Raw genomic sequence first — 23,553 nt, 5'->3', positions numbered from 1 at the left:
GCTCGTCCCTGAGCTCCACTCTTTTTAATGTGTATATGAGCTCCTTGGCGGAATTAGTAATTCCTTATAGCATCCAGATTGTCACGTATGCGGATGACACCCAGTTAGTGGTTTCACTTAGTCAAGAGGACAATTCAGCTCCTAATCTGGATTTATGCCTGCAAAAAGTCTCCAGATGGTTGGATAATTCCTATTTCAAGCTCAACGGGGACAAGATGGAACTTATGTGTTTAGAAAACCACGCCCCTTGTACAATAGCCTATTCCTGGCCTAATTTTCTCGGTCTCCCGCCCACTCCCAAAACGGAAATTAGGAGTCTGGAAGTGTGTGGGTAGACCATAACCTGGACTTTAAGAAGCAGGCTAGCAAGGTGGCTGCTATGGAGTAATTAGAATGCTTAGAAAGATCCTCCCTCTGCTCCCACTAACTGTAAGAAGAGTATTGGTCCAGGCACTTATTCTTTCGCGCCTGGACTATGCCAATGCCCTTTATCTAGGAGCTCCTCTGTCAGCTATTAAAAGGCTCCAGGTCATTCAGAACTGTGCAGCACGGTTACTTACTAACTCTTTTAAGCGCATCTCAGCTAAACCGTCGCTTTCAGCACTTCATTGGCTGCCGATCTCCCAAAGAGTTCATTTTAAGGCATTGTGTATCACTCATAAAGCCCTTTCTAACAAAGGTCCCCTTTTCATCCGATCTCTTATTCAGCCCTATCGCCCGGCCAGGTCGCTTAGATCTGACAAAAAGCAGCTAGCTATAGTTACGATTCTAAAGAGAACACGCAGCGCAGGACGCCGTTTTGGGTACAATGCTGCGAAACTGTGGAACAACTTGCCACTGTCGATCCGTTGTGAATCGAACTATCTTAATTTTCGCAAGCTTTTAAAGACCTTTTTGTTCCCTTAAGTTCTCTACCTGCTCGAAGTGTTGCTGTAGCGCTGGGATGCTTTTGGGTAGCCATGCGCTCTAGAAATGCCTTTTCAATTCAATTTCAAATCACTGGCCTCCCCTCCTCAAGCCACAGACGTATCAATAGGGGGCTGTAGTCTGATATAGTGCGGTTGATGTAGTCTGAGTGTTGGACAAGAGGACATTATTGACTGGCACAAAGAAATCTGTCCAACCAGACATGGAATATATAGAAGGAAGAATAAAACCGTTCTTACCAGTGGCCTGTGGTCTGCTGCATCTTATGTGTGATTGCCATAGATGTAAACACAACCGTGATTGCAGCCCAGTGGATGACTTCACTTGTTTTCTTGGTTTGTAGATTATCTTTGGTTGGTTTCCTTAAGAGTCCTGCTGGCATGTGCTACTGAGTCTGTCGCCCCTCCATCTCGCTGAAGCAGCCCACTTCCACCCCTCATGATGCACAGCTACCACTGCACAGTGTTTGGAAGATGGAGAGTTGCGAGTCTGGAATAGTGGTTACACAGTCGGTAGGCTGTCCTTCACCAAGTAGTAGTAGCTCTCTAGCTTCTTTGGGCCATAGCCAGGAACTAGTACTGTCCTCGCTTCTTTGTGCCATGATCTTTCCTGATTTCCTCTGCTGGCAGTTGTCATCAGTGACACAGGTCAGTGTTCTTTCCCCCTAGAGGTTGTGCTCCGTGCAGAAATCCCAATCACACTTTGTTTTTCTCCTATTTTGTATGTGCTCATTCGCAGGAAGCATGTGTGCCTATGCCCCTGATTCTCTTTGATGCCAACTCTTGGATTCCCTAGTTGACTTGTAATAACAATGTTTGACAAGACTCAATATGGCTTTAGGGCAAATCACAGTACGGAATTTGCTCTAATTAAATCATGTGACGAGATAAGGGAGTCTCTGGATTGTGGTGGGAAGGCTGTTTTGATAATGTTGGATTTGTCTGCAGCATTCGACACGGTCCATCATAGGGTGTTGATGAATCGGTTGTCTGGAGTTGGGGTTTGTGGGGTTGCTTGGAAACTCCTTCAATCCTTCCTAGCCGATAGAACTCAAACTGTTGACCTGGATAACCACAAATCGAGGCCGTTTAGCCTCCCGTGTGGAGGACCCACAAGGGTCCTCGCTCAGCTCCACCCTTTTTAATATTTATGTGATACCGTTAGCTGCACTGATTAGGTCTTTTTGTTTTCAGTTAACCTCATATGCAGACGATACACAGATCGTCTTATCCATCAAAAACGGGCATGAAAAGGAGGTTGGATCTCGCTTCCATGATTGTATGCAGGCCATAGTAGGCTGGATGGCGTTAAATTGTTTAAAGCTGAACTCAAACAAGACTGAGGAGATTGTATTTGGTAATAACCCTCATATTTGGACCCCGGATTGGTGGCCCTCAGAGTTGGGAAATCAGCCCATTCCAACTCTGAAAGTAAAAAACTTAGGGGACACCGTGGACAATAGACTGACGTTCTGTGATCACATAAGCTCAGTAGTTTCCTCCTGCTTTTTGATCCTGCGAATTTTGAGGCAGATTAAACCCTTTCTTTCCCAAACGGATTTTAGGACAGTAGTCACAGTCCTTGTTATGTCACGCTTAGATTACTGTAACGGCATTTATCTGAATGCCCAAAATCAACATCTTAATGGGCTTCAGTTAGCCCAGAATGCAGTCGCCAGGCTTTTGACAGGCATACCGAAATGTGTTAAGGTAAAAAAAAGTTAACCCGGCTACATTGGCTCCCGGTGAAGCAAAGGGTTCGTTTTAAGGCCTTATGCGTAGCATTTTTAAGGCTCTCAACGGTACCGGCCCTGACCATTTGAGGCAAAAATGTAAATGGTATTCCCCAACCAGGACCCTGAGGTCTAAAGGAGCAAAAAATGCTCAGATCCCCATTGTGAGGAAATCCAGCTGGGGAGGCAGGAGCTTTATTACCTGCGCGTCCAAAGCTTGGAACGAGCTTCCGTTTTTTCTGAAAAATGCTGGAGACCTTCTCTCTTTTAGAAAAGGTCTGAAAACCTGGCTCTTTACTCATTGAATCCCCTCTGACCATCGCTTAAACTGAACTCAGCGCCAGGACACCCTAGGGTAATCGTGCGCTTTTATAAATTCAATTAACATAACATAACATGCCTCATGTGGTGGGAGAAAGCAAGGCAGTGCATAACTTGAAATTAGACTTCGTGTTTATCGTGCCCAGATACCCCACCCTCGAGCTGGAGCATCCTTTTCATTGCTTCCAGAGTACCAGGCCTGCTGCTCGAGGTCTGTCTGTGAAAGAGTGTGTGTGTGTGTTGGCGTGCCAACAATCACCAAAGAGATAGCACCTGTCTCTGAAACGGTCAACCAAAAAACATTTGCTGTTCAGAAAGAAATTGCTGAAATATAATCCTTGGCAAGGTCTGGATTTTGAACAGTTTCTAAACCAGGAAATAGTCCTTCTCGAATAGCATACAATTCTGGCTTCTGACATGCTAAGCTTAGAATGTGCGTTGCAAACACTAAGCAACAGAGGAAATGGAGTTTAAAATGTAAAGATGAAAAAATGATTACACATTGAGGCTCAGGTATGAATGAAATATTTCCTAAAGCCTTGTTTGAATGTACTTCATTATTTTAATGGTGCAGTATTCTATACAGTGTTTTAATAATGTATACATTAAAAAACAAACGGATGCAAAAAATTGAATGCCCACTCTCAGCTCAGTGTCAAACAGATAATCTGGAAACCAAAAGCAGCTGTGGATTATGTTTCAATACTTTCCACATATTGAACAGAACAAGTGAACATAGTGCACTAACCTAGGCTTCTCCTGGATTGGCAGATGGTGGGTGATGACGGCGATGAGGGAGGATTTCAAGGGTTTTGCTGAGCCCCAAAGAGCACTTAGAAGGATAAAGCTGTTGAATAGTGTTTTTACAACATACATGTCTACATGTATCTGCTTTACATACTACAGGCAACTCTGAAAAGGAGCTAATTTGAATATTCCCAACATTTAGATTCAGAACATCCACGAACTCTAGAGCCTGCCAGAACCCTACTTAGCAAGGTATTGTGCATATTCCTTTAGGAATGCTGTGCTCCTACTCCTTCAGTTGCAACACCACTTTCAAATATTGTGCCAGGTCATGCAATTGTGATTTGTGGTCCTGTGTCTCAGAATAGGCAATCAAATGTTCAAATGTTCTGTGTCAGACCAACAAATATTATCTGCATGTATGCTGCTTTGTGTAATTGTACTGCATTACATGCCAGATAATTTCCACTGTATGTTTGCTCAAATATTACAGGATGCTGAGAATATTTGATGCTGTGTTTGCTGTTCAGATTTGTAAGAGTTCTTGATGTCCAGGGCGATGATAGAAAAGAGCTAGGGTTGACTAGTGAGACAGCGTTGTTTCAAATAGACCATGGCAGCATTGGGTAGCTAATGAATCAAGGACTTTTTCCACTGTGACAGAGGCATTAAGAGTGTCCTGCTTAATGCAGAGGTGAAAATTGCTGATGTAATTGACTTTTTACCCACTAGGTACTGAGCTAATATCTCACACTGGCAACCAGAGCGGGACTAAATACTGCCCGATACCTGCCACCCACCCTCCCCAAGTCTTAATTCAGTAGATAGGACTGAGACGAGCACTCTAAAGTCACCCAGGATCCATGAGCACTCCAAAGTCAACCCAGATGTCCAAGAGAAGGAAGAACCAGAGAACTGCAACATCTTGGTCATGAAGGAGCAGTTACTTATCTTGAAAAATTTAGGGATCTTCTGCTGTCCTTACCTAAGACCTGGACCGTAGGCAACCAGCATCTGCCTCTTACCTATCCCAGAACCACCTAAAGGTAGTTTGTCTTCATGCCTCCAGCATGAGGTCTAGTTCTGTTTTGAAGAGTTAATCTTGGTTCCAGAATTGTTTAAACGTTCTTTATAGTCTGTTTGGTTCCAGAAATTTTGACTTTTGAACAATCTGAGGAACCAAGCCCCAAGTCCAGTTCTTAATAGGAAGCCGTTTACCATGGCGGATGCCTCTTCTGGTCCCACATTTGCCCCTACCACCGAAAATCTTGACATTACTGGCAGATGCTGAAATATTTCTCCTTATATTTTTAGGGACCCCCAAGGTTTTCAAAGTTGGAGCTTGCCAAATACTATGTGCTAATTTGTGAAAATAATTGGAACTAGTTGAATTTTTAACTGGTCCCTAGACTATAGTGACTAGGACTGTGCTGAACCGATAGAGAGCATGGAACTACACCAGTGACTTCATGGGGATGAGGTTTTTGTTTTTTGGGTAGTGTGTTTTTTGGGTTAGGAATTTTTGTTATACTTTTTCAGCTCTAGAATCTCAACGGCTGAGCTTTCCGCCCACTTAGTTTTGGCAGGAACAGACTTGAGCCATAGTCACTTGCTTTTATTTTCCTTGCACATACATGGATTCTTTGTAGGAAAAGGAGTCTGCAAGAGGCATAAACCTGCCACCTTCTGAAGAACTCTGGGTCGATCAAAGTGCAGCCCCAATGGCTAACCTAGGTCATAGGTCTAGTGTTACTTGCAATCTAGTGCTTGCCACGTAGGAGCCATAAAGAAATTTCAGGTCCAGAAGTTGTTTACACCTTCTGATTTACTAATCATAACTTTAACTGCACTGTTCATCTATCTATGAATAAATATACTTTTCTTTGTTGATGGACTTTGAGGTTATTGGGTGTTGTGTGCTTTGTTGTTCTGTGTTTGAGTTTCAGGGCCCTTGCATCTTTTAGGGTAAATCCTGACTACTTGTTCTCGCTACCTGAACAAGCAGTTGGTGTCCCAACAGAGTAACTGTTAAATTCATATGTAATATAGCATTGTGACCCTGGTAGCAACACGACTCATGCAGGGTGCTGCTGTGTTAATATTGGGTGCTACAGAATCCCAAGAATAGGTTTCCTAACAGAGCGATCACCTGATGTACCAAAGATGAGTGTGTTTTTCGTCTTATATGCTGGACAATGAAGCTGTCATTTAGAGTGATTACTAGATATGTGTTGTTGTAGATAAAAAGGTTCTAAATATTAAATTCTTTAAACCGACCACATGAAATGTTGTTTCCCATTGTAGGTTGCTTGGGTCACGAGGTCTGGAAAAACCGAGCTGGCTGAACCAATAGCTGTGAGACCTACAAGTGAAACCGGTAACCAATCCTTCTTGCTCATTTGTAACTGATTTTCACAACTGCATTTAAATTCTTCATCTTGTTCTGTTGGCACATTTTTTCGTTAAGCTAGGTTCTAATGGGCATTCCAAACTCCTATCCATTTCATTCTTTCTGATAGATTCTTCTACTTGCAAATTTTGCACTTGCTTAATGTACCCAGGTGTTAAGCTGGACCTAGAAACTTCCATAGCTCTTCCCCTCCGGTGGAAGGCGCTGGCTCAATTTCAGTGCCTGACGTAATGCCATGGTGACGTCACTGGAACCATATAGACCAAACCCTGGTTTTTTTGTTCTGGGCCCTTTGATGTGGATCCGATCTCCTTTTGTTTAGCAACTTTTTGTTCAGCAATTTGACAGTAATTTCGTTGTTGAATCTGAAATGGACAAATATTCAGTTAGGACCAGTACATGGTCTGTTTGTGGTCCTTGGGCTCAAATCACAACTTGAGGTTGTGGGACCAATTTTACCCTGCTGGTTCTCATGGAACTCCTCCATCACAGACTGAACCCACTCCACAACTTAGACTCTTGCTGGCAGCCCCTCCAAAGGTACCTTCATAGCTGTTTTGCTCATACTTGGAGAGAGGACCAGAGGTTAGTGAAGGTGACAAGTTATGCACAGCAAGTACAGCAGGAGACGTCTCGCTGTCATATCAACATACAATGGAAGATCTTTTCAGCATGGATGCCAACCCCATTCAGATGTCGGAAAGGATTTTCCATAACCTGATGACAGCAGTGAGTAAGTCAATTTATTGCCACGCTTCTTTTCTGGTACAGCAGACTACCTCGCCCTGCGGAATGCGAGTGGTCTCAACACATCCCCTAAGACTGAAATTGAGTCTCCAGCAAGGTCATCTCCCCTAAAGGTGGCTTCCTTTTATGCTGGGCCAAAAAGGCAGCAAGGGTCCTGGAATTTGCCTTCCCAAATGTAGAGGCCAAGACTAATATTCTAACAGATGTGCTGCAATCAACAGCAATGTTCACAAAGCCTTTTTTGCCCTTCCGTGAGGCACTGTTGAACCCCGTTAAGTGCTAAGAGCCTACTTCCACCACGGCAGTGAATTTCCTAATAGCCAGAAGATGCAGATCAGCACCCAGAGATTCGCCCCTTGTCTGTGCATCCCTCTCCAGAAAGCCTGGTGGTTGCAGGCTGCATTCTCTAATAAGCTGGACCTCGCACTGTCCTAAAGGCAAGGCCAGACAGGGAATGAAGGAAGCTAGAGGCTGTTGGTGAGAAAGTCCTTTCATCAGACAGCTTAGCCTGCCATTCCATCAGTTTTGTCTACCTGCTATTGTGACATCCCCGCCTTGTGGGACAAATTGCGGTGGTAGAGGACAAGGCAACCTTTGCAGACAGATCCCATGCCTGGATGACCTTGAACTCTTACAAATTACTTGCACCACAAAAGTACTTTAATCAGGGCTACTCCAAAGAGCTAAAAATTAAATTCTTAAAGCGCAGCCTGGGCATCATCCCGTGCATCCAGCATCTTCCACCATGGCTGAGGGCCACAACCGAAAGCACGTGTAGGCTGTGCAACTCCAAGCAAGGAGACCTCCTACACCTAATCTGCACCTGTAAAGATCTACATCAAGAACGGATACTACTGTTAAAAGCTCCCCTTAAGCAGTTAGGTATCCGCACCAGGAGACATGCGGTGTTGGGTTGCTTCAATCCGGCAGATACGCAGCTGAACTGCAGATTATTAAAATTCTTTAAGTTGGCTGAACAAAAAACACTTAATATTGGAAAAGGCATATAAGTAAGCCACACAAGGAAGAAGCCCTAGTAATGCAACAGACTAATTTATAATCCAGGACTGGCCCCCCTCAAAGGATAGAGCATCAGCACTTTTCTTGAACAAAAAAATTATTGAGCAAGAACTAACAACAAGAACAATACAGACTAAAGGGCGCGTTAACACGCCCAGTACCAGCTAGGAATAGCGAATGCACTGCACTTTATCTCGCGACCAAATGAACCTTGTCATCGCCTGTATAGCTAAATTTCTCTGTATAGTAATTGTGGTCCCTCTTTTATGGTTTTTACCGTTGTCTTGGTACGCTCCTATGGAGTCCCCGAGCAGAGGTCCTGCTCGAAGTCCCTTGCCTCTTCCTACGGAATTCCTCGTATAACTTGCCTTTTTGCAGGTTGAGTTGGTCTCTCTGTATGGCATCGGGATCCGGTGTGGGTCTCGTGCTGTGTACTGGCTATCTCCCACGTTGGGTGCACCACCTGGTTGTGGCGGTTCTTTTGCAAATGGAACCCTGTTTGCCGCTATGCGGCCTGTTTCTTATTATCGCTATGCGGCCTGCTTCTTGTTGTTCCTTTTTGGTGCACCTGCACCTTCTGGTCCTCCAAGCTACTGGGTTAGCAACAGGTTGCCTGTCTTACATGGGGCTGCTTATCCTATAGCTGTGTCCTTAATCCCTCCTTTTGGTGGCCGCTTATCCTATAGCAGTGTCCTTAATTCCTGCTTTTTCCGTATGGGGATTTCCAAGCTTTGCTTGGAGTTCATGCTGTACACTCTCCGAGGGGTGTCTTTTCTTCCTTCGCGAGGGGTGTCTTTTCCTCCTTCGATTCGGGGACCTTTACCTCTGGCCTCACTTTTGCCAGGGGTGTGCCTCGTTTTTCTCCCACTCGGACTTGCGGGGGACTCTTGTTGGGTCCCATTTTCGTTGTTTCAATGTTTTCCCTCCTTCTCTAGCTCACCTCGGTGCTCTTTCCCAACGGGTTCGTGCAGGCTCTCTCCTTCATACAATGTCCGTGGGTCCTGCCCCGGTCTGCTTCTTCTGCCATTTCCTAAAGCGCTCGGCTCCCTGGTGCCCTTTTTAGGCTGCTGCCCTCTTGCAGTTTGGTGCCTCTGGGCTGCTCTGCTACCCTACACGCAGTCCTTGTGTCCTTCGTATGGCTCCAGAATCCACACAACCTGCTTTGGTTCCTTTCTGTCTTCGCTCTGGTTGGTAAAGCCCCACTGCTTGTACTCTGCCTTCACATACTATGGCACCATCACCTGGTCATGGCGTGTCTCCTACCTTCCGTGCTACCAGCATCTTGCACCTTAAATTGGTCACTTATGTCGCTTCTGTCTTGCTGGTGCCGGTTTCCGCAGAGCTACTTTTCGCAATTGTGCTCTTTTGGCTGGTATGCGAGGCCTCTGTCTTACCGGCTGCCGTCTCTCACAGCTTGGCTGCCATCTGCATCTACAAAACTCGCCATATCTGGGATATGGTTTCTTCTCCATGCTGGCGCTTTCTGGGTGAGGGGCAACCTATTGCCTCTGCTGTCCCACGTGCAGTTGCGGGTACAAGTTCCTCAGTGTTCTTTCACACTGTTTTCTGGGACGACCTGTACTTGTTTCGGCTTTTGTCGCCGCTTCAGATCCTGGAGATCTTTCCCACTCTGGGTGGGTTCATCTCCCTCTTTCGAGTCCTTAACTTTAGCCTCAACCCACTTTCCATAACTGGGTTCTTTCCTGCTGTTCGTGACGCTTCTATTGCCTTTGCCTCCCACTGCCTCCGCTCCCTTTAGTGCGTCATGCTCGGGTGGTTACCTGCGTTCTGTCCTCCTTACGGTGTTAAGTCACCTTATGGACCCCTACGTTCTTTCAAGAACTTCATGGGATTCAGTCGCAGACCCGCCTCCGCTGTGGGTATGGCTTTGGTATCTATTCTAAGTTAAATAATCTGCAGCTAGACATCTCTATCAGATGAACGAGTTACTTACCTTCGTTAACAATGTATTTGGTAGAGACATAGTCTAGCCGCAGATTCCTTAACGCCCGCCTGTCGTCCTCGTTTTGCAAGGACCTTTTCAGGTAGAGGCTTTTCTATACTCTCCTCCCTTGTGGTGGCTTGCCCTTTTGCAAGGTGATATACTCTCACTCCAACACAGACTAATTTGTGCTGCTCATAGATCATATGTTACTTCCAGTCCTTAGCCTGGATTGTAATGTGTGACATCCATTCACGGTTTTTCCCACCATCCCGCTTTTCCATTCTACATGGCCTTGTGGTCTTTGCCACCTCTGTGTCCTTTCCTTCAAATCAATTGGCTATGTACATTGTGGATCTTTGATTGGGGACAATGTCAGGGCGGTGCCGGACGCCGACCCCTGCCCGCCCCCCCCCCCCCTTACCACCCCCCTCCCACCCCCCCCGGCGCGCAGAGGTGCTGCTGCAGGAAAAGATTTCCGGATCCAGTCTGACGTCTGGGGGTATTCTAAGTTAAGGAATCTGTGGCTAGACTATGTCTCTACCAGATACATCGTTACCGAAGGTAAGTATCTCGTTCTTCAAATACATTCTTTTGTACTCAACATAATATTTTTAAAAGTGTCCTTTTATTTAATAAGTGTCATTTTCTTTTGAGATGTGTTTTGTTGTGTGAGATCCTCGTATTAAAAAACCTTCCTGTATGATTGTTTGCAATGTTAAGTCTATGCGTTCATTGATGATTGCTTCCTGTGGTTATGTTTAACTTTTATTGTGTTTTATGTTTTTATAGTAATGTATCCTGCTTATGCAAGATGGGTGCAGTCACATCGAGACCTGCCTATCAAACTAAACCAGTGGTGTAATGTGGTGGTAGGTCAACACACTTTTTGCCAGACTTGTAATTGTGTGATTTAATAAGAACAATTTACTTTTAGGTACTCTGGGATTGTTGCTGTATTGAGCGCAGTTTGTTAGGATTGTGAAGTCTGAAATCAAAATTTCTTTGATACATATTTTTAATTCCTAGTAGTTTCCCTCGGAGGGTACTGGTCAGTACCCTGTAAGATTATAAATCCTTTTCAATTTTGGAATTCAGTTTTAAAGGAGTACTTCTCCTCTTTTCAGCGTTGGGAGTTCAAGCATCCTCAGCCTTTTCTACGCACCCGTGAGTTCCTTTGGCAAGAAGGGCATACAGCATTCGCCACTTACGAAGAGGCAGCAGAGGAGGTAAGTCTGTTTAAAAATGCACACAAAACATGTATATTTGGAAAGGCAATACCCAATGTTACCTTGCCCACTTCTGACAGTCTGAGAGGTGAATGATGTAGGAAAGAGGCTGCAACTTAAGGAACCACAGTGCATGATTTAAACCACAAGCCTGGGTGCACCAGTGCTGGCTTCAAGGTAAAGGACTACCATGAGCTGCTAACTGCTAGGAACTGCACTCTAGCACTATGCAACAGTGAATTGTAATGGCAATCTGAAGAAGTGCTTAGAGCACAGCATTTAATGAACATAAAAAGCTGCTTTCCAATGGAGGCTCAGGCCCCAGAGCAACTTCAGTCACCTGTGTTGAGTGTGATTTTCACTTGAATGCTTACTCATGGATTCAAAGACCACATCAACAGTAATCACCCCTGCAAGAAAATGTGCATTCTGGAACTGAATTTCTAAAGACCTGTGATGTTAAATGCTCTTAGGCAAAGCATTTTTTCACACATTTTAATAGGATTTCTTATAATGGATTTTATATTTATGGTGATGCAAAAATCATCTTGTGCCTGTAAATCATGGGCACCTTTACAAGTAAAAAAACAAGTGAATTAGGAAGCCCAGCAAACCTAAACTTGAATTTCGCATCTGCAGCAATGTGTACCCATAGCCTCAAAGATTCAACAAACATCCCTTGCCGCTGATATGAGGCCTCTTTAGAGAACTAATGCTGATCATCTACTCAGAATTATTCAAATTAAAAATGTGCCTCTTTCATTGATAATACAAAACTGCCTTCTTCCCCAAGAAAGAGCCTTGTCTGTTATTTGCCGGAAGAGAATCTTCCCTGTTTCATAAACTTGTGTAGTGGTTTGAAGCCATGATCCCAAAGATGATGGTGGTTAAATAATGTGAGTTTCATCTGCTTTTTCTTAGGCTCAGGATCACTAATAGGCCACTTTGGCCATCACAGGGATTGTAAAGGCTGAAGGGGTTGCTGTTATGCCGGAGTCAAACATGGAGGGCAGCCAACCCAAGACTGGTTAATAGAAGTGACAAACAACTCTGATTACCTAAACAATGAAAACAAATCAGCAAGGTGGGGAATGTAGGTGCCCAGGTGCTTTTGTAGGAATGCACAATGTTGGTCCTCAACCCTGGTTGCAAAGCTATGGTCTCAAATTAGTCAAAAGTAAATTTGTTAGCCTTGTGATCAGCCACATTATAATGGAAATAAACAAGAAAATAATGCCTGCTTTTTCCTCATCTTAAAGTATTTCTGTACAAGAGGCCCTCTGGTGTGAAGAGATAAGAAAAGGTTAACATGCTAAATAAAAAGATTCTTTGTATTGAACCTATTGTCCCCTAATAAATAGACAGTAAACAGATGCTGCTAAGAGACAACAATTGTGTGTCGAAATAACACAAGAGGAAACCTGAAAAGTAGAAGGAAACTTGAAAAAGCATTGGTAATGCATCAGTTTCGCCTATGTAATGAATAAACAGCTGTTTTCATCAATCGTCGTCCTGGAGTAGGAAAGAGCTCCCTGACAGATAACATGGGAGTGGAGAGGATGTGGCGCAGCGGCCAGAGCTGCTGACTCGAGAGCTGGTTTGAGTCTCAACATCGCCGCGCAACATCCTATGATTCTATGAAAATCACTTGATCACTCTGGGTGATAAATTGGTATATAAATCTGCTGCAAGAGTAAAAGGCAAAACTTTATGAAATATAGTTCCACCAGAGCGGTTTTAACAGTATTTTAGCAGCGGAAAACTGATAAGAGAAGTAGACGAGGAGCAAGCATTGGTAATTGCAGGAAAATATGCTACAGCCAATAGAAATGGAGGAAAGTTGTGTCACTCGCAGGTACCAATGAGAAGCCAGGCAAGGGCGTCCCTTTTAAGTTTATATTAAAAATAGATGTTCGAGGCATATGAGCTGTAGATCATATGCTGTGCATAGATCGCGATCTAGTGTTGAGTCCGGATGTTTGCACTTTGTTTTTCTTCAAAGAAGTCTTTCCAGTCACTAGGTAGGTGACTCCTCCTTTCGGTGATAGTGCGTATGGGCATCGACTCCATTGTTAGATTGTTTTTTTCCGCTATTGGGTTCGGATGTATATCGTTGCACTCCGGTTCGACACCGTTCCTTTTGGGTTTCCCTCGGCACTTAAGATACTCACCCTTGATGGTATTGTTTTCGATCACGTCTCCCTTTCTATCGCATATCGTAATTACTTAATGTAATCTTTTGAACGGAAAGTTGGTGGAAGGCCTTCTGGCCTACCCGCATTGGGTCGACTTGCAGTCAATGGAACAAACTCCCTTTAAATACTGCCCTCGTGTCACGCGAAATACCCGCGCACCGACTCACACGAAGTGTGTAACCTGTGTTGTTTGTCCCCTGAACAGAGGGAACAAGACTGCGACGCGTGCCAGTTTTTCCACTCCAAGAAAACACTTTGCGATGGTCCGGCTCAACGTCGCGAGATGTAGAGCCAGCACACAAGCTCCATTTCGGACATCTTCGGTCAACAGTCGGACGAAGAGGCCGGCGAGGCCATGGGAACAGAGCAGGAGCCGGTCGACATTGCAGACTTCAAATCCAACCAAGAGGAGGACATCCCACATGGTTAACGTACCGTGACTAAAGATCCCCCCTACCCGGTCGAGTCGGCGCCGTTCTTTAGCCGCTCCGGCCCCCCCCCCTGTTCTCCAGCTGTGCAGCCAGTGGTGGTGGTCGTCTCGACGTCCCCTTCGGCGCCAGTCGACATCGTGCTAGCGCCAGTGGCGGACTGAATGGCGCCGCACCGGCGTCAGGTGGTTGACTCTTTTTCAGAGGCCCCCTCTTTTCCAGAGGTTCGGCAACTTTTTGTTTGTTCTTCTCCGGAGACAGGACGCCGCGTTGTGGCTTTTTCTCCTGGCGTCTTCCAAGGAGGGCTCTTCTCCGTCCCCAAGGCCACAGTCTTCTCCAGAGGCGCCTCAGGCTCCCCACTCATCTGTCAACCTTCCCCCTTTCCGTGCTTCGCCTTTTCTTCCTCCGGTTGGGCTGGGGGATGGCCGGCATAGCTTACAGCCGTCGCCCACGGAGGAATTGCTCTCCCCACCGAGTTGCCCTACGGAGGCGAGTGCTGTCTTCTCCCAGGCTGTGTCCACGGCCGCTGGGATTTTGCGCATGGGCGACCCAGCTGCCCGTTTCCCCGTGGATCATTTACTTGAGGTTCTCCATCAGGGCTCTGGTGGACGGGAGCTGCTTCTTCCCCTCGAGGCTTCGCTCCTTAATTCTATCTTGGGGGCCTGGGGCCTGTCTGCCTTTCCTTCCACCCTTATAACAGGGGCCCTCTTCTGCAGACTGCCTTTCCCTCCTTGCCATCGGTGTTGTCTCCTCCGTCACGGGAGGCCCGGTGGTTAGATTCATGGGGGCGTAATATCTTCGCTTCTTCCAGTGATGCCTTGCGGGCGCTCAACACGCTTTGTGTGTTGGCCAGAGCCACTTCCAGCTTGTGGGACTCCCTTCTGTCTTGTGCTCCTCAGAAGGGTGCCTGTGCTGATCTGCTGCACCATGTGTTGGATGGCCGGGAGCTGGCCTCGTTTATTCTTCGCTCGGCTCTGGATGTCTCGGAGGTTCTTGGTCGCACTATGGCTTCTTCGGTAGCCCTCCGTCACCATGCTTGGCTGAGGGCTATTGTTTTTCCAGAGAATGCTAGGGAGCGTCTGGTTGATCTCCCTTTTGATGGCGCTCTTTTGTTTCACGCCCCCGCGGATTCTGCCATTCAGCGGTTCCTTGCGGGACGTCGTCGTCGTCGTCAGTAGACCTGGATGTTGGTCATCTGCTGTGTTCTGGGAGGTGTTCTCCCATTGTTTTTTCTGGGGTCTAGTGTTCGGTAGCCCCGGTCGCGAGTTCTGTGTGGTTGGTGTGCCTTCGGTTGGCCCTTCGGCGCTGTTGGCTGCTGGTCCAGCCCCCACTTTCTTGACTTGTGCTTTTGGCTGCTTGGTCAGCCTATGTAGGTCCTGACATTGGGCCTGCTGTGTCTTCTTTATTGGCTGATTGTCAAGCCTTTTCCTAAGGGGTGTTCCCATGTTTTCTTGGGACATAGCATACCCTATGTGGGATACTTATAGCTATTACATAGCTCTGTCATGTGCTGGGGTGGGGGGGGTCACCCTTTTCGGGTTCCTTGTTCTCCTTTGTGTCACGGTATATCGCAGGTGCGATCTCTTTGCAGCTTGTCCTGGCGCTGCTTGTGTTGCGCCCAGGTCTGTCCTTTTCCATGTTTGCTGCGTTGCTCGACCTGTCTGGCCTGCTGTCTGCGGCATTGAGTTGTGGTGATTCCGCCCTTCTGTCCGGCATTTCGGCCTGGTCCTCTGGTGTTTCAGAGAGACTGGCTTTCTGTGTTCTGGATGACGGCTTAGGCCGTTCTCCATGGCTCTCTTTCTCTTCTGCCTGGTCCTACTTTGTTGTGGGTCACTGTGTGTTTCTGGACCGGCCCCTCCTTTGGGAGTGTCCTGGCCCTCCCTGGCTTCTGCCTTCGGCTTGCGCCTGGCTTGTTCTGGGTGCACTGCTCCAAGGAGTTGCCTGCTGCTGGCTGCGCATGCCTGCTTGTTCTGGCCCACCGTCGTGGCCTTTGCTGTGTTTCCTTGTGCTCCTGCCTCTGCTGGGGCTTTGCGCAACTGTGCCTTTCTTCTTACGCCTGCGCTATTGGCGGTGCGGCCGTTCCTGCCTTGTCCGCTGCTTGTGGCCGAGGCGCGTACAGCTGTTTCCTATCGCTGTGTGTGTGTTTCCTACGGCGGGCCCTGCCTCCGGTTCTGCCTCTTCTCCCTGGGGTTGAGGTGGTTCTTTTGTTCCTTGAGACTCTTCGGGGGCTGTCTGCTCCTGCGGGGTGTTAGTGCGGTTCTCCCTCGGTTGGGCTTGGGGTCTCCTAGCCTTCCCTTCTTGACCCTGTGACATGTCCCCTGCTGGGGCCCTGTGTCTCTCCTGCTGGGGAGGCTATCTCGCAGGCCCTCCTCCTCCCTTCCGGGTATGGCTAGGGTATCTATTCTACGTTAAGGAACCTGCGGCTAGTAGTCTCTATCAGATGTACAAGTTACTTACCTCCGGTAACAATGTATCTGGTAACGATGTATCTGGTAACGATGTATCTGGTAACGATGTATCTGGTAGAGACGATTCTAGCCGCAGATTCCTTCACGACCCGCCCTTCCTCCCTGTCCTGCGAGGACCCTCAAATTGGTTTTCTGCACTCGCCTCCCTCTGGGTGGCTTGTCTTCTTCCGGTCAGGCTGTCCGGTTCTGCTTGACTGTTCCGCCACCCCCCTTTTTCTTTGATACAGGGTTGGTTGGTTCTGCGTGCCTTTGCATCCCTCCAGCTGGTTTCTCTCCAGCGTAGGGGCCTCCTTTTGCTATTTTTCCCTCGGTTTGTCTGGAGTTTCTGATCTCCTTGCAGTCTTCTGCGTTGAAGATTCTTTGGCCTCCTACTCCTTTCAGGGGATATGGCCCTCCTTGACAGTGTAGTCTGGGGCTGGATTGCTGTTGCTCCTCTGTTCTGGGCTTGTTGTCCTTCACTGTGTAGTTTGTGGTTGCAAACTCTCGCTCTGCTCTTTCCCTGCTCTGGCTTCGCTGCTATGGCCATCTGAAAGAAACACGTTAGTTAGATTCCTCACCTTAGAATATCTCCAGGCGTCAGACTGGTTCCGGAAGATTTTTCGTCAGCAATACCCCTTGCGCGTCGCTAGGCGTCATCTGCGGCTCCGCGTCCGTCGTCGGCGTCGTGCGCCGGAATGACGTCGTCGGAGTACTTAGACGCCGCCCTCACGCGCTGACGTCAGTTCTTCTTTTTTCCGCGCCAGTAAGCGCAGATCCGGGAGAGCTACCCCTTTAGTCAATTTTTGACTAACTTTTTTGATCGTGTCTCGACACCGGTGCCGGTAGGATGCCTGGGTTTAAAGCCTGTACGGACTGTAACCGATTGATGTCGGTTACGGACCATCACCGCCGGTGCCTTTACTGCTTGGGCCTCGATCACGACGCGGAGTCGTGTTCGGACTGCAAGGCCCTGACCTCGAAGGCTAGACGGGAGCGGTCCTGTAAGCTTCTCGAGATTCGCCACTCGGCTCCGCGCGCTTCTCGATCCCGGTCCAGGAGGAGGTCCAAGGATCGGTCGCGGAGCCGCAGCCGACGTCACCATCGGTCGTCGGGATCCAAGTCTTCGGGTAAGTCGAAGCATTCCAAGAAGTCCAAGAGGCGACACCGCTCTTCGGACTCCCCTCGCCGGTCGTGCGACTCGGCCGAGGGTCAGGTTGGTTCCACCCCCGCGGCTCCGGCGGAGCCGCAGGCGCCGCGCACGTCCCCATACCCTCCGGTCCCTGGGACTAACGCGACGCCGGCGGAAGTCAGTGCCTTCCTCTCGGCCATGAGGAACCTGGCTCCGCCGTCGGCGCCCGCTGGTGCGCCTTCGGGCCCCGCGGACCCGACTGGGCTGCCTTGCCTGCCGGTGGCTCCGGCCCCGGCGCCGTTGACGGCTCCGGCCTCGACGCCGCAAGCGCCCGAGGGACCCGTTCTCGAGTCCCCGTCGACGCCGGTCGACCTCGTCACGCCTCCTCCGCCGGCGTCGACACCGGTACCACCCCCGACGCCGACTCCGCTCGACGTCGGGCCCCAGTTCAGTCCCACTCCGGGCCCGGCGCCGGTCCGGCGTCGATGGACGCCGAGATCGGCACCGCTAGAGACGCTTTATGTCTACCGCCCGGCTCGGTTACTTTCTCCTCTATACCAGGAGTCGGATGATGGGGACAACTGGGAGGGATCCGAGGATCCTATGGCCGCTCAGGCTCAACTGTCACAGGACTGGGCAGATGAACTGGGGGAGGCCAGTGGCCTGGATACCTCTCCGGACACTGGATTTGTCTCTCCTCCGACTGTGGCTTCGGAGGAGGGCGCTGCTTTCTCTGTGGTGCTGCGCAAGGCGGCCGCAGCCCTTGGGCTCGCGCTGCCTGCCGTGGCTGTGAGGACTAACGTCCTTACTGAGGTGCTTCAGTCTGCAGCAAGCTCCACTGAGCCTCTGCTGCAATTCAATGAGGCCCTCATTGACGTTCTGCAGGGCACCTGGTCCAAGCCCTCCACAGTTCCTCCTGTGGACAGGAACGTCGCCAGGCGCCACCGCCCTGCTCCGGGCGACCCCAGTTTTCTGTCCCAACACCCTACCCCTGAGAGCCTGGTTATCCAGGCCTCCACCTCCCAATCCTCTTTCCCGACCGCCCCGCCGGACCGGGATTCCAAGAGACTAGAACAGTTTGGCAAGAAGCTGTTCTCTTCCCTTAGTTTGGGCCTGCGGTCTTTGAACACCGCTTGTCTCTTCGACCGTTATTCCCACTCTCTGTGGGATGCGGTGGAGGACGCGCTGCCCCGGTGTCCGGAGGAGGTCCGGACACGACTTACCCAGGCTCTGGCCGATGGGAGGGATGCCGCCCGACATGCTATACGTTGTGGGCTTGACACCACGGACTCGCTGGGTAGGGCCATTTCTACCACAGTGGCGCTTAGACGTCACGCCTGGCTGCGGTCCACGTCATTTTCGGGCGATGTCCAGAGCACTCTCATGGACATGCCGTTTGATGGCACTCGCCTGTTTGGCGAGAAAGCGGACAGTGCGCTGAACCGCTTTAAGGACTCCCGGGCTACGGCCAAGTCCTTGGGCCTCTCGGCCCCGCGGTCGCAATCTTCCGCCTTTCGCCCCTTTCGTGGCCAAGGAAGGGGTGCTTCCTCACGTGCGCCTAGCCACCAGCCGCAGAACCAACCTGCGCGCGGTCGCGGACGTGGTTTTCGCCGAGGCGGTTCTGGAGGACGACTAGGTCAGCCCACATCCACCCCGGCAGCATCCGCCTCAAAGCCTTCCTAGTCTGAGCTTTCAGGCCCATTCCACGCCAGTGGGCGGCAGAGTTCGCCATCACCTGCTCCACTGGCGGTCCATCACATCGGACAGGTGGGTGCTGCAAATCGTCCGAAGGGGCTACTCCCTCCCCTTCGAGACGACCCCTCCAGCCATGCCACCGCAGCACCACCGTATCTCGGGGGATCATTTGAATCTTCTCCACGAGGAAGTTTCGGCCCTCTTGGCCAAGGGGGCCGTCGAGCGCGTTCCGAGTCCAGAAGTAGGTCGTGGTTGTTATTCCCACTACTTTCTGGTTCCCAAGAAGGGCAAAGGGGGCCTCCGCCCTATCTTGGACCTCCGGAACGTCAATACCTTCCTCCGGAAGGAAAGGTTCAAAATGTTAACTTTGGCTCAGGTTCTAGCTGCCCTAGACCCCGGAGACTGGATGGTAGCGTTGGACTTGCAGGACGCATATTTCCACATCCCCGGCCCACCGGCGTTATCTGCGGTTCACGGTGGGCCAAGAGCACTTTCAGTTTACCGTGCTCCCATTCGGCCTCACCAGTGCCCCTCGGGTGTTCACGAAAGTGATGGCGGTGGTCGCAGCTCATCTGCGCAGATCAGGGGTTCCAGTCTTCCCCTATCTCGACGACTGGTTGTTGAAGGCGGGCTCGCCCCAGACAGTCGTCTCCCACCTCCAGACTACGGCGGATTTCCTGCATTTGCTGGGATTTTCCATCAACGTGCCGAAGTCACACTTGAGTCCCTCTCAGAAGCTCCTCTTCATCGGAGCGGTTCTCGATTCGGCGCAGTTCCGGGTCTATCCACCGGAACAGCGGGTCCGGGATATACAGGCCCTGATTCCCATCTTTCGGCCTCTATCCTGGGTTTCGGTCAGGCTAGTGTTGCGGCTTCTAGGGCTGATGGCCTCCTGCATCCTACTAGTGCATCACGCCAGGCGGCGCATGCGGGCTCTGCAGTGGGACCTGAAGTTTCAGTGGGCCCAGCATCACGGCAACCTGTCCGACCATGTCTTGATCTCGGAGGGCACTGCACAGCAGTTGCAGTCGTGGCTCACGGACCGCGATTGGGTCATGGGCAGAAGCCTCTCCCTTCCCCAACCGGAGCATGTCGTCGCGACGGATGCGTCCCTCCTGGGATGGGGTGGCCATATGGGAGAGGCGGAGATCAGAGGCCTCTGGTCTCCGGCGGAGTCTCGTCTCCACATCAACCTGTTGGAGTTGAGAGCGATCCGACTTGCACTGAAAGCCTTCCTTCCCTCTGTCCGGGGAAGTGTCGTGCAGGTTTTCACGGACAACACCACCGCCATGTGGTATTGCAACAAACAGGGCGGGGTGGGGTCGTGGACCCTTTGTCAGGAGGCCCTGCGCCTCTGCACGTGGCTGGAACACCAGGGCGTCACCCTAGTGGTTCAACATCTGGCGGGCTCTCTGAACGCCAGAGCAGACGAACTCAGCTGCCGGTGCATGATGGATCACGAATGGCGTCTGAACTCCGAAGTGGCGCAAGGTCTCTTTTAGCAGTGGGGAGAGCCTTGGTTAGATCTATTCGCCACCGAAGAGAACGCGCAATGTCAGCAGTTCTGCGCGTTGGAATTTCCAAGGCGGCACTCGCTCAGCGACGCTTTTCGTCACGAGTGGAGTTGCGGTCTGTTGTACGCCTTTCCGCCTATACCACTTCTGCCCAGAGTGCTGAAGAAGATCAGGCACGACCGGGCCCAAGTCCTCTTGGTGGCTCCGGATTGGGCACGAAGGTACTGGTATCCCGAGCTACTCAGTATGTTGACCGATCCTCCGATACGTCTGCCCCTTCGGGAGGATCTTCTGTCGCAGCAGCAGGGGACGGTCCTCCACCTGAACCTGTCCAGCCTCCACCTCCATGCGTGGAGATTGAGCGGCGACAGTTGATGCCATTTGACTTGCCTCCTGAAGTCTGTGATATCATTCTGGCAGCCAGGCGTCCCTCCACAAAGACGGTATACGCCTGCCGGTGGAACAAATTTGTGGCATGGTGCACAGCAAAGGCTGTGGATCCCCTTTCCGCCCCTCTTTCTGAGGTTCTCCTCTTTCTTCTTTCTTTGGCCCGGCAGGGCTCTGCCCTGGGCACCCTGAAAGGTTATCTTGCTGCCATCTCTGCCTTCTTGCGGCTTCCTGATCAGCCTTCTCTTTTCAAGTCCCCTGTGGTTACACGCTTTCTCAAAGGCATTACTCACTCGTTCCCTCCTGTCCCTTTTGTAATGCCTCAGTGGGACTTGAATCTTGTTCTCACTTTTCTAATGTGTGCTCCCTTTGAGCCTCTTCATAATTGTCCTCTTCGTCTGCTGGCGCTTAAGACTGCTTTTCTGGTAGCCATCACCTCGGCTAGACGGGTGAGTGAGCTCCAGGCTTTATCATCAAAGCCTCCTTTTCTGTCTGTTCATCCGGACAAGGTTGTCCTTCGGCCTCGTCCCTCCTTTCTTCCGAAAGTGGTGACTCCATTTCATCTTGGGCAGTCTGTCACCTTGCCCACCTTCTTTCCGCCTCCGCATCCTTCCAAAGAGGAAGAGAGGCTCCACCGTCTGGACCCAAAACGTGCGCTCTCCTTTTATTTGGACCGCACAAAGCAGTTCTGGGTGGACGACCAACTTTTCGTTGGATACGTGGGTGCTAAGAAGGGGAAAGCTGTGCACAAACAGACCATCTCTCGGTGGGTCGTTATGTGCATCAAAATTTGTTACTCCTTGGCAAAAAAGGACCCTCCTGTTGGGCTGCGCGCCCATTCTACTCGGGCCACAGCGGCTACTGCTTTGGGACGGGGTGTCCCTTTGCAGGACATTTGTCAGGCGGCAACGTGGGCTTCGCTACACACGTTTGCCAGGCATTACTGCCTTGACAGCCAAGTCCGGAGGGATGGCTTCTTTGGCCGTTCTGTCCTCCAGGACTTTCTGGTGTGATCTTGGTTCGCAGACCCACCACCGGGGATGGTATTGCTTGGGTATCTATTCTAAGGTGAGCAATCTAACTAACGTGTTTCTTTCAGATGAACAAGTTACTTACCTTCGGTAACGATGTATCTGTAAGAAACATTAGTTAGATTCCTCACCGACCCACCCATCCTCCCCGTTCTGCGAACTGACATCTAGGGTTAAGGTTATCCTTTTCAGGCCCCTAGATTTTATTTTTGGCACCAGTGTCGGTCTTTGCATGGCTCTGCGTTCCTGGCGCGGAAGGCTATGTACAAGAACTGACGTCAGCGCGCGAGGGCGGCGTCTAAGTACTCCGACGTCATTCCGGCGCACGACGCCGACGACTGACGCGGAGCCGCAGACGACGCCTAGCGACGCGCAAGGGGTATTGCTGACGAAAAATCTTCCGGATCCAGTCTGACGCCTGGGGATATTCTAAGGTGAGGAATCTAACTAATGTTTCTTACAGATACATCGTTACCGAAGGTAAGTAACTTGTTCTTCTGGTGCTCTAGTGCCAACTAGTGCTATCACCTTGGCTTGCAAGGTTGTTCCTCTGTGGTACTCTGCTCTTTCTCTGCTATGGCTCCGCTGCTATAGCCTTGGTGCCAGCTGGTGCTGTTTCTCACCCTTTGTTTCTCTCTGGTTTCTTTCTCTGATTTTTTTCGCACACTGTTCCCATGCTCATCAGTTTTGTTGTGATGGCTCCGCGTGGTGGCGCGGAAGAGTTCTCCGAAGCAAACTGATGTCAGCGCGCCGGGGTGGGGCTTATGTGACCTCGCTGACGTCAGGCCAGCGGAAGACGTCGGGCGGAGTCGCGGGGTACCGCCCCCCTGCGCGCAGAGATGCTGGGCAAGAAAGTTTTCCGGGCCCAGTCTCAAGCCTGGGGATAATTCTACGTTAAGGAATCTGCGGCTAGAATCATCTCTACCAGATACGTTGTTACCGAAGGTAAGTAACTTGTATTTCAACCAAAAAGAAGGCTCCGGTCCAACCCGCGCCCTTGGGCCCCGGTTGGCACCGAGATCACTCTTCTGACGCCCTTCCCTCTGGCTCGGCACCGAAGCCTACCAAAAAGCCTTCCGGCTCCGAAAAGACTCCCTCCACACTAAGTTCGGAGCCCAAACCTCTGGGGTCAAAACACAAGTCCGGCACCGACCCCCACCATTCGGCCCCGAAAAAATCATCGTATCCGAAGACATCGACGGTTTCGACTCCGGCACCGAAAATTTCGCCGCTGAAACGGACAGAAAACAACTACGAAGCCCAGTTTCGATACCCCAATTGAAAAAACAGATCCGAAACAAAAACGTTTGTATATCCATCCACAGACTGGCCATAGCACCACAAAAGTGACTCTGAAAAGAAGGGCTGATGTAGAAGAAGAATATCACATCCCTGTAAAGAAGATGATCTGTTGGAACTAACCCTTCCCCTCCTCCTCTTCCTCCACCTGTTCTTCCTTCATCACCACCCTCCCCTCAGCTTCAACCAACTTCACCTAAACTTTCACCACCACATACTCCTGACAACCATGATGGGGATGATGATCAGGATAGGGATGATGATCAGCCAATACAAGACCCGGAACACAAATCAAAGGCACAAGATCTGGTTCATGAAGGGCAACTTATTGCTAACAATCAAATACGATTCTC

General features: G+C 50.0%; 1 protein-coding gene across 2 annotated transcripts in view; it reads left to right on the top strand.

Moving 5' to 3' along the window:
* EPRS1 (glutamyl-prolyl-tRNA synthetase 1) overlaps positions 1–23,553 on the top strand; it is a 483,086-nt gene that overhangs the window by 320,939 nt on the left and 138,594 nt on the right. For both annotated transcript variants that reach the window (XM_085612943.1, XM_085612942.1), the window contains 3 exons: positions 6,032–6,104; positions 10,639–10,718; positions 10,974–11,075. In XM_085612943.1, the coding sequence (XP_085469069.1) occupies positions 6,032–6,104; positions 10,639–10,718; positions 10,974–11,075 (255 nt within the window). The remainder of the gene's footprint in view (positions 1–6,031; positions 6,105–10,638; positions 10,719–10,973; positions 11,076–23,553) is intronic.

This window comes from Triturus cristatus, chromosome 6 (genome assembly GCF_964204655.1).
Source record: "Triturus cristatus chromosome 6, aTriCri1.1, whole genome shotgun sequence".
Classification (NCBI taxonomy): Eukaryota; Metazoa; Chordata; class Amphibia; order Caudata; family Salamandridae; genus Triturus; species Triturus cristatus.
The sequence above is the reverse complement of the archived record's forward strand: the minus strand, read 5'-3'. Positions and strand labels throughout refer to the sequence as shown.